The 14008-nt window shown below is 49.1% G+C and overlaps 2 protein-coding genes across 5 annotated transcripts in view; one reads left to right on the forward strand and one right to left on the reverse strand.

Annotated features, from left to right (window-relative positions):
- The window catches only part of PDE8A (phosphodiesterase 8A), a 412152-nt gene that overhangs the window by 192735 nt on the left and 205409 nt on the right, over positions 1-14008 (reverse strand). The window lies entirely within an intron of this gene.
- CPEB1 (cytoplasmic polyadenylation element binding protein 1) overlaps positions 1-14008 on the forward strand; it is a 57314-nt gene that overhangs the window by 677 nt on the left and 42629 nt on the right. For all 4 annotated transcript variants that reach the window (XM_059677913.1, XM_059677909.1, XM_059677911.1 and 1 more), the window contains exon 2: positions 10442-10616. Coding sequence is in view for 3 of the 4 variants with exons in the window: in XM_059677909.1 (XP_059533892.1) it covers positions 10442-10616 (175 nt within the window). In the remaining variant the exon portion in view is untranslated. The remainder of the gene's footprint in view (positions 1-10441; positions 10617-14008) is intronic.

Genomic DNA, 14008 nt, shown 5'->3' on the forward strand with positions numbered 1-14008 from the left:
GTCCGTGCGCAGCCTCGCCCGGCCCGCGGGGGGTTCCCTCCCCGGTCCCGGTGCGCCGGGTCCCCCGCGGGGTGCGGGTCACGTGCCCGCGGGGCGTGGGGCCTCTGCGTTGCGGGGTGAGTGGCGGCGGAGGGGGGGGGCAGGGCGTCGCCTCGTGACTCAGGGCCTTTGGCTTTAAAGGCGCCGCGGCCCTCTGGGGGCGGCCGGCGGGGCCTGGGCGCTGCGCTGCAGACGCCCGGTGGCCTCGAGTGTCCGTCCAGACGGGAGCCGAGGAGCTCCCCGTCCCCGGACGCTGCTTCCTCCCGTAGCCGTCGCATGTGAGCCCCGAAGCCACCAGCGCCTCACAGCGACCCCCGCTAGTCTCTTTCGTGCCCAGCAGGCGGCGGGGCCGCTGGCGACCGGCACACCGCCCCCCCCCCCCCCCCCCCCCCCGCAAACGCCACGACGGCAGCGGCGCGGCTCCTTTAAGGCGGAGGGATCGGCCCCTCGTGCTGCGCGTGCTTCCCGAGCCCGGGAGGTCACGTGGCTTCACACGTTCGCCTGGCCCCGGCGCCACACACACTCGCCAGGTGGCCGTCTCGCGAGTGGGAGCCCAGCACGTGCGGCTCGGCTTCGCGCTGTGGAACCTGCGGCTCGAGGTGGGTCCCGGGGCCGTGGGGACACGCCGGCTGAGGAGGCGGCGCGGGCCTGGCGCCCGCCTGGCGGAGAGGCGTGCACGTGGCCGCGGCTCCATCCTCCTCCTCAGGCCAGGGCCCAGCCAGGGGCCCAGCTCCCGGGCGGGTCACGGAGGACCGGCTGCGGCCGTGGGTTTGGCGGAGCCGTGGTAGGAGGCATAGGGGTTGCCAGCCTGGCCCGCAGGCTGGTGAGGGAGGCTGCACCCACCGTGACTCCCCCGGGCTGCACTCACCGTGAGGCCTGGGGGGCCTCAGCCCGAGGGAAGTCCCGAAGGTTGGGTCGCCCCGGTTGGCATCCCTCCCCGGCCTTTCCTGCGCGTGGGTGTTCTCCACGGTCAGGCTGCCCTGACTTTCTTGCTGGTTCCCGGAGGGCTCAGGCCAGGCCGTGGCCCAGCGTTGCCCGAGGGGCCGGGAAAGGCCCTCCTGCACGGATGCATCTTGCAGGCCTTGCCCCGTCGCACGGTGTCCTGTGGGGGGGACCCTGGGACCAGCAGCCCCTCAAACCTCCCCCCCCCCCCGAAACACACACACACACACACACACACACACCCCACCCCGCAGCCTGGGCTCCTGGAGGTGCCTCATTTCTCTGGCAACTGCCTCCTTGGTCTCCCTGGCTACCGAGCCAAACAGGCAGAACAAAACCGTGGAAGCGTCGGCGTGGTGGTGGTTCCTGGTCGGCTTGTTTTTACCGGGGGCGGAAGGGAGTTCTGTTCCTGGAGCTCAGGGGAGCTCTGCGCCTTGGGGAGGCCCGCGGGCCCTGGCGTTGGGGGGGGGGGGGGGCGGGTGCAGGCTCCCTGGTCTCCCCTGCCTCGCGGGGCTTTCCAGAGCCCCTCGGGGTTGCTCTGGTCCCGGTGATTTCACTGGGACTCGGGCGGCCTGGCTGTGCACAGAACCCGGACTCGGACGTGGACAGCCCCGTGTGTAAGTCCACCCTCGACCCCCCGCCCTGGCGTGGTCCTGGGCCCATCTCCCCGGCTGGAAGGGCAGCTGGAGGAAGGGGAGCGAGGTGGTAAGACTCTCTAGGCTCAACACGGAGCTTGCAGCCAGCTAACACTCTCCAGCTGTTTATTTTGCTTTGCATCCTGAGAACGGCCTGCAAACCCAGTTCCTTCAGGGGCCGAGGTCACCGAAAGGACCAGAGGGAGAGGGTGGAAGGATGAGTGGCCCTGCTGACAGGAGCAGCCAGGAACGGGTGTTGGGGTGTTGCCCTGCAGAAGTGTGGCCCATTGTTGATGGAAAGTTGGCTTTTTTTCCTAGTTAAGCTCCCAGTCTCTCTCTCTCTTTTTTTAAACATTTCTTTTTTTAAAAAAATATATTTCTTTATTGATTTCAGAGAGAAAGGGAGGAGAGACAGATAGAAACATCAATGATGAGAGAGAATCATTGATCAGCTGCCTCCTGCACACCCCCCACTGGGGATCGAGCCCGAAACCCAGGCATGTGCCCTTGGCTGGAATCGAACCTGGGACCCTTCAGTCCGCAGGCTGACGCTCTATCCACTGAGCCAAGCCGGCCAGGGCCTCTCTCTCTTTTTAAATGAGGCGATTAAAAAAAAAAGTGTAGCCCTGGCCAGTTTGGCTCAGTGGATAGAGCGTCAGCCTGTGGACTGAAGGGTCCCAGGTTCGATTCTGGCCAAGGGCACATGCCTGGGTTGCAGGCTCCATCCCCAGTAGGGCGTGCAGGAGGCAGCCAATCAATGATTCTCTTATCATTGATGTTTCTGTCTCTCTCTCTTCCTTGCTTTCTGAAATCAATAAAGATATATATATATATATATATGTATTTTTTTTTTAAAGTGTAAGCAATGTATGGACCGAAGGTAACATGCCTCTCAAGACTGGATTCCACCTGAGGGCCAGTCTGGGTTGTGTCTTAAAGCACCCCTTTTAGACCCCCCCCCCCCCTTGTGCAGAAGAAGAAACGGGCTCAGAAATCCTACCACAGCGACTAAGTGGTAAACCAGGGGGTAAACCTAGGTCTTCCTGGTGCCACCGCTCAGCCTAGGACACTGTATTCTGGCAGTGGGAGGGGTCGGGGCGGTGGGCAGTGGTCTGTGGGCGGGTCCCAGGGACCCCGCTGCATTGGAGGGGGGGTGGCGGGCGGCAGTGTGGGTCTTCTGAGCATGAGGGTGGCAGTGTTGACCGCAGGAGGAATGTGCTGTGTCCATCATTCCACCGTGTGGATGAGAGCCGTGAGCTGGTCCCGGGAGAGCCAGAGAGCTGGACTCCTCCCACCGTGGGGGTGACCCTCGCAGGCCTCTGCACCAAAGACTTGCCTTTTTCAGAACAGTTTCAGCAACTTTTTTCTCCCGAGACAAGGCAAATTTGAAATTATATCATTGTTTTAAGACCCATGAGAGTAGAATGGGGCTTATTAAATCTCGCCTCTTCTGCCTTAGCTAAAATTCCCCTAATCCTGTTTCTTGGATTTCCAGGAAGCATTAATAAGGGTTTTAGCAGCATCCCAGTAAAATCTTCTGGGGTGAGCCCCCAGGGCATCAAATAGCCTTGCGCCAGAAATGAGGATCTGGACTGTCATTCCGGGCAAAACTTGGTGTCCCAAGCAGTGTACGCAGCCCCACTAGCACATGTACAGGGATGCGTACCTTTATTTCTGCATCTTCTTCCCAAGGGAGTTAAAGCATTCAGCAGTAAAGAGCATACTCAGAGCCTTTGCCAAAGCGATTTCTCCGTGAGAATGCAGACTCAAATGCGAATGGGAGAGCTTTTTTACCTGCGGCCAGGGAAGCTTTGGGAAAGGTGGAACTTTAAAATGTTACCGGTCCCCAGCTGCTTCTCGAGCAGCCTTTACAGGCCAAGCCCCCCAGCTATGAGTTCATGTTTGGGAATTCGAGGGTGGAGGGAAGGGTGGCTGGTTTCAGGGGCGCTCTCTCTGCTGGTATTTTAATGCTTTTATGTGCTAGGCAGTATCTCTGCAGACTTTCTCACTCTGCCTACAGGTCCCTCAGCTAAATGGCTGGTTTCTAAAATTATGTGTTTGTTTAAAAGGCAAGTTAATTAGTGAATTTGTAGTTCTGGATGGAAGTTTGGGACAGGAATGTGTACCAGACCTGTAGGTGAATGTTTAGGCTGTTGTCTTCAGTAGCTAGTGGTGGAGGCAGTAGAAGAATCATGGGATCAAATCGCAAATTATTTTCTCTTCGATGGAAGAGCCGTGCTAATCCCATCCATCCTGTTCTTCAAATCGTTTCCTAGCCAGAATCTAAGCTGTACTGACTCTGGGGAGAACTTGCCAGGAAGCCCCTAAGGGTTGGGGGGAGAGTGTGTTAGGGAGTGAGGGGTAGGAGAGGGGTTGGACCTTGAGGCTGGAATGGAGGAGGTTGCATAAAGAATTTTCGCTTCTTTCTGAGTTAAAACCAGGATGCGCTGATGAACCCTTTCAGGTTTTATTAAGCCTTTTGCGTGCCCCCCCCTTTTGCCCCCCACATTGTAGCTTTGGAAATGCCCTTCGTTTCCTTTTCTGCCATTGTTGAGTCTGTTGATAGTTAGACCTGGTGGTGAGAACTTGTCATCTTTTGTAAGCATGGATTCTAAATGCTGAAAGTTTTCATGTTCCATAGGACCCCCCAATAAGGCATTTCTCAGTTATAATAAACTGCCTGAAAACACTGAACTAAAAGGTACATGATATCTGTGGTTAGTTCATAGGAAAATTATCTGATTTCCCATAAGTCAGTCTCCAAATTTCACTGTTAAATTCACATTGTAGGCATAATGTTCAATGAGTTTTGCTTCTCGGATTTTAAAAGGCTCCTATTAGGGATTATCTTGCTTCCTTGACATATAATGGGTTTAAAATAACAGCCCAGAGGGGGGCATTCCTGACAAATGGTCTTTGCTCTCAGACACTTAGGCATGCACGGTAACCTCTGATTTCTACTTTGTTTTTTGTTTTTTTGTGTTTTTTTTTTTGTTTCTTGTTTTTTTGTATTCCAGTATGGTTGGAGCACCCTTTTAGGTTATAGTGAGTTAACACTGTTTTGATGTTTTAAGACCTGTTTTGTGATGACTTTCCTTGAGGTAATTGGAGAATCCCCAGAGGGCAGGTCTGCAGATTGATTTGTGTGCTAAAATGGGTCACGGTTGCCGGTTGCCGGTAGCTGTTGATTCTGAGTAACTTGACTATAATAGCGTTGACTTTTCTTTCTTCTTGGGCAGCATAATATACTGATACAGGTGCCATCCTGACAGGCTTAGCACCTTGGCTACAGGTCTCCCTTCCTAAAGGTGGGGGAGTAGTTCTCAGTTGGAAGAAAGTAGTTACCTGGAAGGGCAGGTTGGGATTTTTGTTGTTTTGTTGTTGTTGTTGTTGTTGTTGGTGGTGGTGGGTGTGTGTGTGTGTTTTGACAGAACACTTAATCTCTTAATAAACACCTGTGTTCTCTGGATTCTGGTTTTGTGCTCCTGGCTTCTGGTTCTGACACCATCTGTCTCCTGAGTTTGCCCTTTCTCCTGAGACTTTTTTTTTTTAGCCTGTAATTTTGGAAGTTTGAAAGGTGTTAGAGACCTGTCTCCCAGGTAAAACTTGGAGCTGACACCAAGCCCGGATTGTAACATCTGACTCTCTTTTCACAGACAAGGAGACAGGCTTAGGATGAAAAATGATTGTTCTGAGTTTATCCAGTGAGTGGATGATAGACCCAGATTTGGAACCCAGGCTCTTCGTTTCCAGACTAGTGCTATTTCTAGAATTCGTGCACCTTGACCTTCATGTTGTTCTCTTGATTATTTCATTTTACTTAAAATTCCCACTTGGTTCTTAAGACTGTGGCTTCCTTTCCCCCACTTCTGTCCGATAGATCCTTTCTTGCCCTGGCTCTTGCAGGCTTCCTCCTCCCCCGAATGCCACATTCCCTGTGGTTGGTTCTGTTGGCTCATTCTTGTCCTCTCACACAGAGGGCCTGTGTGTTCCCATAGCACCCGCTCCCTCGCCCTGATCAAGTTTTAGGTGGAGCTCTTTAGCTCTGATTGTTCTCAAGACCCCTGGTTCTGATTGGCCTCCTGGTAATGTGTGTATCTGAGGCATATGAAACCCACCAGGTCTGAAAGCAGAGCCAATGGCTTCATCTCCTGGGGCTAATCTGATTCTATCCCCTCCACCCAATTAGTCTGCTGTTTTTTGCATCTCTGCTCTAGTGACCTCTGGGGGGAAAAGAGCTGAGTGGTGGTGGTGGTTGTTTTTACCACTAGAGGCCCCACTTGGGCTTGTCTGTTCACACCCACCACTCTGGGTGGGGCTTGGCCTTGCTGGTGGTCCCTCTGACTGTGGCTCCTTGGGTCTTCATGGATGGTTGTATCCCCCAAGCGGAGTGGAAAGCTGTGGACAAGAGGGCCTTTTCCTGCCCTCCCCCCTTCTGCCCACCCCCCACCTTCCTGGAATGACTGTGAGGTGTTGCTTGATTAAACTCAGGAGTTTTAAGATGAAACACAAACTTCCCTTGGGTTTTTGACTTGAAGAGGCTGAATTTAGCTGCTCAGGAGGTTATGCCAGCTCCACCATCCTACTGCTTTTCTTTTCTTTTTTAAAATATATTTTTATTGATTTCAGAGAGGAAGGGAGAGGGAGGGAGAGATAGAAACATCAATGATGAGAGAGAATCATTGATTGGCTGCCTCCTGCACGCCCCCTATAGGGATCGAGCCCTCAGTCCGGGCATGTGCCCTTGACCAAAATCGAACCCGGGACCCTTCAGTCCACAGGCTGATGCTCTGTCTACTGAGCCAAACCGGAGCTAGGGCTCCTACTGCTTTTCTTGCCTGGGTTTGAGAAAATGTCTTAACACTAAACCTTCTGAGTGTTTCACAAATGCAAAAACAACAAAAAAACCCAGCAAATGGTCCTGTTACATTCTGAACACGTACATAAGCTTCTTGGTAAACCTGACAACCATGAATACCTTGAAAGTATGCTTCTGAGTAACAGTGACTTAATCAGCTGTGGAATTGGGGAACATCTGTCACTAAATACGTTACTTAGCATATGCAGGTGCTTTATATATTTCTCTAGGTGGTACTCCATTCTATACCTAAGGCACCCAAGGCTCAGAGAAGATACTAAGTGGTGAACTTAGTATATGTACTTCACGGCCTGTGTTCTTTCTGTTCTGCAAAACGGTAAATCACAGTTTTGGGGAGAATTCTTCCCCTGTGGAAAAAGGGGGTGCTTTTTTTCAGATGGTAGTCTCTCCTCTCTTCCCTTCTCCTTCAAGGATTATTACCAGAGGAAACCACTGTTTCATGATGGGAATGTCAACTGTTAATCTGCTTGAAAAGAGGAAAATTGATACCTACTAAAATAATAGCTTGTATTAGCAGAGATTCCTCATGAACCATCCTTCCTGACATTTACATCTAGTTTTATTTTGAGGCCATTTTTAACCAGTAACTAAGAATTGTTGTTTTTCTTTTCTAGCATTGCTGATTATTTCTTCCTGTTGATCCATGATTCACAGTAGCACTAAGGTTTGCCCTCTCTTGTAAGTCTTTGTCTTAAAACCTACTTTCCTGTCCATAGTGAAAGACCAAATAAAAGTTTTTTTTAAAAGCTGCAAATGGTCTCTTTTTTTTATTTACATTTTATTGATTTTTTACAGAGAGGAAGGGAGAGGTTCGAGAGCCAGAAACATTGATGAGAGAGAAACATCGATCAGCTGCCTCCTGCACACCCCCCAATGGGGGCGTGCCCACAACCAAGATACTTGCCCCTGACCGTACTCGAACCCGGGACCCTTCAGTCCGCAGGCCGAAGCTCTATCCACAGAGCCAAACCGGCCAGGGCTGCAAATGGTCTCTTTATGGCAAAACTAGAGGCCCCATTCGTTCACGGGTAGGGTCCCTTGGGGTGGCCTGCAGAGATCAGGCCCCAGCTTGTGCCCCCAGCCTTGCAGCCCCACCTAAACACCCTACCTTGGCCTGGCGCCGCTCCCTCACCTGCTCCACCATCCTGCCTGTGGGGCGATCAGTCGGGGCCGCCCCCCACTCGCGCTTCAGCGCCTAGGAGCCAAGTGGGGGCCCTGCCGCTGCTGCTGGTCCCCATCTGTGGGGAGATTGGTGGGGGTGATCTGTCCCTGCTCTTGTCTGCCTTTACCTGGTGCCGCCTGCTCACCTGCTCCACCATCCCACTGCATCCCGGTCCCACTCTCACTCCCCTCAGGGGCCCATTGGGGTGGGCAGCGCCTCCACTGCCACCCGCTGCCAGCGCCGCATCACTGATGCCCACCATGTTCCGTGCCACCCCCTGGTGGTCAGTGCACATCATAGTGAGCAGTCGAACTATCCGTGGAAAGACCGCCTGAGGGGCAGTTTGCATATTAGGCTTTTATTTTATAGGATAGGACAGTGGTTGGCAAACTGCGGCTCAGCAAACCATGGCTTGCAAGCCACATGCGGCTCTTTGGCCCCTTGAGTGTGGCTCTTCCACAAAATACCGACTTCTGCGCATGGGCCACGAAGTTTCAATCCCATTGTACGTGTGCGCTCGTACGTGGTATTTTGTGGAAGAGCCACACTCAAGGGGCCAAAGAGCCGCATGTGGCTTGCGAGCTGTGCTTTGCCGACCACGGGGATAGGATATGCCAAAAATCACAGTGAAAGCTATAAGACAGCAGTAGGAAAACCATGGGGGGAAGGCATTTCCTCGAGAAAACATAGGTATGAACTCAGACCTATAAAGCGATCAAAGTCAGATAGAATATACAAAGTAATGGGTCTGTAAGTAGAGGGGTGGATACTGTGTGTATTTTGAAAATGAAAACTGAATTCATTTAACTGGAGAGTTTGAAAGGATCCCTGTGATCTGTAGTAGGTTCAGGTTTTAGGCAGTCTGATTTCTATTATGTGTCTGGTCTTTGAATTAAGCTTTTCAAATCAACGGACTAGCAAGATTAGACATGGAAGGACTTGGGGTCTACAAAGGAATAGTTGGCCAGAGTACCTTTTTCTCCTTTATGAGCCAATAGATTCTTTTCTTCAAGGGTCCCTCTGGTGGCCTCTGACCCCTTGGTGTCATAATAATGACACTTCTGATAGCCAACTTCCATTTGTCCAGCACATAATCATGTACCAGGTACTGTGCCCAGCATGTTCTGTTATTGACTCACAAAATCCCTGTGAGATGGTGTTACTACTTTTATTCCTGTTGTACACATAAGGGAGGCTGTAGGTCTGTTCCCCTCTGCCATTGCTGGCTTTGGTCTCCCCGCCGCCCCCTTCCAAATTTGTTACTCAAGGCAAACAGTTGGGCACTTACTGATGTGATTATGCCATTTGGGTATAAATGGAATACTTCATTTACCGTTTTTCTCATTTCAGTGTCCTCTGCATCTCTCATTTGTGTACATGAGAGGAGGGAGGGAGGGAGTCGTCCAGATGTCATTTGCTTTGAGTGTGGAGGTTGTGGTGTATGTACCTAGTAGGATTGGGAATGGGGCACCGTCGGACAGGCATACTCCTAATTAGGTTTTTAAAGACGGCTTCAGATAGTAAGAGTCTCAGACCTTCCCTTCTTCCTGGGGAAGTTTTTCTCAGAGGCCTCCAGGTCTGCATCTTTCCCCAGACAACTGAGGCACTTCCCTCCCTGGCTCTCCTGCCGCCATCTTTCAGGGGGTTGCTCATTGTCCCCTTCTAACACTCACATACAGTTGTCATTGACCTTCCTGTAAGTGTGGTCAGGACCTGTTGTAGTAAATAAAAACTAGGTTAATTTTTTTTTATATTAAGACGGGCCTTTTACAGTTTGGAAACCTCTGGTTGAAGGTTGGTAGATACTTTCCATTTCACAAATGGGGAAACTGAGGCACAGGGATTAACTGCCAATAAGTGGCCAAACCATACTTTTTAAACAAATGTATTGAGATAGAAGTTACATAACCATACAATTCACCTCTCAATGTGCAACTCAATGATATTTAGTAGGTTTACAGAGGTTTGCAGTCATAATCTAATGAGGGTATTTTCATCATCTCAGAAAGAAACCTCGTACCCATTAGCCACCACCTCCTAATCTCTCTCCCACTCCCTCGTTGAAGGCAACTAATCTGCTTTAGACTTGCTATTCTGGATGTTTTAAATAAATGGGCTTACATAATATATGGTCCTTTGTGACTAGCTTCTTTCACTTCGCCTAATATTTTCAAGGTTTATCCATGTAGTAATTTGTATCAATACTCCATTCCCTTTTATTGGGAAATAATGTGCTACTGTAAAGACATACCCCAGGCTCTGGACCAGGTATGTCTGGTTCTTAAACTCCCCTCGCTGCTACCTTGCCAAGGTAAATCCCATTACTGTAGAAGGCACTTGAGGCACTTTTCTCAGCACCTTGCTCACAGTAAACACTCATTAAGTATTTTAATAAATAAGCAGGAAACATGAACCTTCCTTACTTTTATTATTATTTTTTCGTCAATCATCACCAGAGAATTTTCCCCCCATTGCTTTTCAGAGAGAGTGGAAGGAGGGAGGGAGAGAGACAGACAGAAAGACAGACATCAATGTGAGATCTCACATCACCTGGTTGCCTCCTGCATGCTCCTGGGGAGCAAACCTGCAACCCAGGTATGTGCCCTTGACCGGGAAGCAAGCCTGCGCCCCTCTGATGCACGGGCCGACGCTCTAACCACTGGGAACACCAGCCAGGGCCAAATCCTTATTACTTTAACTCCTGCTGTGGGGTTGAGAGAAGGGGTGAAAGTCTCTGTTTGTCCTAAAGGAGTGTAAACCTGAATATCTTTATTCTGTGTCTAGGAGGAGGGAGCAGGAAGGATAAAAGATTGCTGGGACCACCAGGAAGCCCATGCCCTCTCCACATGCAGCAATGCCAGTATCTTTCAAAAGATAAATGCCATATTGGATAACTCTCTGGATTTCACTAGAGTCTGCACTACACCCGTCAATCGAGAAGTTCATGATCATTTTCCAGGTGAGTTGGATTTGAAAACCAGATGCTCTGGGCCTGTGTGCAGCGTTGTTTCTAGGCAGCCTGCTTGCGAAGCCTGTGAAGAATGGCCTTGAATCTCCGCCAGCACTTACCCTCCTGTAGTTTCCTTTGTGGGTCCCCTTCTGGGCAAAGACTGCCTTTGATTACAGTATAGAAATCTATTTTATGATGGTCAAAAAGATTGGGTGAAAGGATAGGTCAGAAGTGACAGGACTGTTTACATAGAGAATTACAGTGCACGTCACAAGTGATTATAGATTTTCTGGTAGCACCATTTTTAAAAAGGTGTCCAGCTGGTGTGGTTCAATGGTTAAGCGTCGACCCATGAATCAGGAGGCCATGGCTCAATTCCAGGTCAGGGCACATGTCTGGGTTGGGGGTTCAATCCCCAGGAGGGGGCATGCAGGAGGCAGCCAATCAATGATTCTCTCTCATCATTGATGTTTCTATCTCCCCTTCTTCCTTCCTTTCTCTTAAAATCAATAAAAAAATATTTTTACAAATTAAAAAGTTCAAAGGATGAAATTAATATTTTTTCTGATCCAACATATACAAAAAATTTTAATAGCATATAATCAATATAAAGCCATTAATGAAATATTGTTTCTTTTGTTAATATTAAGACTTCTAAATCCAGAGTATATTGTGCATGTACAGCTCAACTTAGTTTGAACTACCTGCATTTGGAGTGCTCAGTAGCCACATGTGACCAGTGGCTACTGTATTGGACGGCACTAGCTCTTGCATATTTTCGTTGCTTTTAAACATGAGTGCAAGTCAACATGAATGAGTTCTTATGATACTGTATTTGGGGTTACTCCACAGAGCAGTTCCGCATCTCCTGAGGGTGACACTTCCCAAGGAGATTTGGAGGTGCCAGTAGCGCTTCATAATCTTTTTGTGTGGGAGGTGCAGCATGTTATAAGAACATTGATGGAATGTTTTTTGATTTATATGAATGTGAACATTTTTAATTTTTTAAGTGGACCTTGGGAAAAAATGTGGCAACAACAGGGTTTCTCAAGGACAAGTGATTGCTGATGTTTAGTTACAAGTGTTTTATTTATTTTTTAACTTGGCCTTGGAAATAATTCCCACCAAGATGCAGGAGTATGTGAACATAGAGTAGCTAAATGTTTGAGGGAGACGTTTGTTAGGGAGACCGACTTGTGGTAATTGTAGAATCTGTTTCTATTATACTGGAGGGCAGTTGAGACAAGGTCACTGGGAACTGGAGGGTTCTGTCTTTTCTAACTTCCAAAAAGTGTAGATATGTTATATTTTCTGTTAATTGGAATAATCCATCAGCTAAACCTCATTCCCCTTTAGCTTATGCTGAGTTAAGAATTCAGAGAATCTGCTTGGTTCTATACATGTTCTGTTTTTCTCCTTTGAGAAAATTGTATGAATTCTATTCCAGTAAGAATGACAATCAACAATGGTTTAATTCTCACTGGATTACTTCACATATGCTGGAAACTTGTAGTTTATAGCAGAGTATTTTTCAGCTAATGCTAGGTTGTTGAATTGTCTAAGGCAAGAATGTCAAACTCAAAGGCTAACATGGGCCAAATAAGCAAGGTTTAAGTTTATGTGGGACGCAAAAAAACAAAAGCTTCAATTTTCATAGAAATGTAGGTGTGTTTCGATAGAAACATGCCGAATACAAAGGGCTGAAATAAATGAGTCATCGTTAACATAAAATAATAGAACATTTTAATAAAAAATATTTTTTCTTGAACATGAACTTACTAGACACTGAATAACTGCACAAATTAGTAAGCATAAAGTAAATAAACCTATTTTTCTTGTTCTCTGAAAGCGACATATTTCCTGTGCGCACACCAAACAAGTCAGTCCAAGACTAATGATGTGGCCATCGGCTGCTAAAATATTCGCTGCTAGTATCAGCGGAGAGAAATGGTGTGCCTGTGCATAAGGCGCGTTAGGGAAATGAATGCAACACGACGATAGTAATCAGTCATTAGCGAACGTTGTAGTTCGTCATTAATGATTACGTATAACAGGATATTGTAAAAATTAAGTTATGAAATTTTTATTAAAACGTTTCTTACAAACCGTTATATTGGCTGGGCTGCAAAATATTCGTGGGGGCTGTATGTGACTTGCAGGCCGTGAGATTGACATGCTTGGTATAAGGCAGTGGTTCTCAACCTGTGGGTCGCGACCCCTTTGTGGGTCGCGACCCCTTTGGGGGTCGAACGACCCTTTCACAGGGGTCGCCTCAGACCATCGGAAAACATATATCTAATTACATATTGTTTTTGTGATTAATCACTATGCTTTAATTATGTTCAGTTTGTAACAATGAAATTGGGGATCACCACAACATGAGGAACTGTATTAAAGGGTCGCGGCATTAGGAAGGTTGAGAACCACTGGTCTAAGGCAGTGGTTGGCAGACTGCGGCTTGCGAGCCATATGCGGCTCTTTGGCTCCTTGAGTGTGGCTCTTCCACAAAATACCGACTTCTGCGCATGGGCCACGAAGTTTCAATTGCACTGTACATGCGCGCCTGCACATGGTATTTTGTGGAAGAGCCACACTCAAGAGGCCAAATAGCTGCATGTGGCTCACGAGCCGCAGTTTGCCGACCACTGGTCTAAGGGAACGGGCCCATGGCTAGTGAGAGGGGAGCTGCGAAGAGTGTATGACCTCACCTGTTAGGTGCCAGGCCCTGGTGAAGGTGTTGCCATTGCACTCTGCCCAGGTCAGCAGCTGGTCAGACTACAAGATATGTGTACTTGGTGGTCTCTTCAGATCCTTCTCAGGGCACATCCAAGAGAGACAGTGAGAAGAATACCTTGAAAAAGTAGAGAAACCTGGTTTCTAAGGTAGACCCTGGGCAGTGAGATAAAGTAGACAGTGTTTCCCGCTGTTGGACAGAAGGGTACCTGCCCATCCTGCCTCACAGGTTCTCCTGGGGCTCAGATGAGGAAGCAGGACAGCAGTTTCAAGGGACCTCAAGGAATTATAGGGAAAGCTGTGGTCAAGTAGCTGGTGTTCTGAGCCCTTCACACACACTTTGCCCCCATGTGTGGTCAGCTCTCTCCCTGTCCCCTCTCGAGAGGTTAGCTCAGGGTCTGCCTGGCCCAGAGCAGAGGGCGGCTTTCCCGTTTCCCCAGCAGAGCTACTGACAGGCCAGATCCGCAGGAAAACCAGCCTGTGGCTAATGAGGAAGGAAACCGGGGCGTATATTTTCCATGAAGAACTTTAAGAAATAATCTGAATTGGTTGCTTCTGGTCTAAAGTAATCGTGAACTCTGGCCGGTGTGGCTTGGTTGGTTGGGCATCATCCTGTGCCCTGGGAGGTTGCTCGTTCTATTCCTAGTCTGGGGCACATGCCCAGGTTA

Source organism: Myotis daubentonii, chromosome 21 (genome assembly GCF_963259705.1).
Source record: "Myotis daubentonii chromosome 21, mMyoDau2.1, whole genome shotgun sequence".
Lineage (NCBI taxonomy): Eukaryota > Metazoa > Chordata > Mammalia > Chiroptera > Vespertilionidae > Myotis > Myotis daubentonii.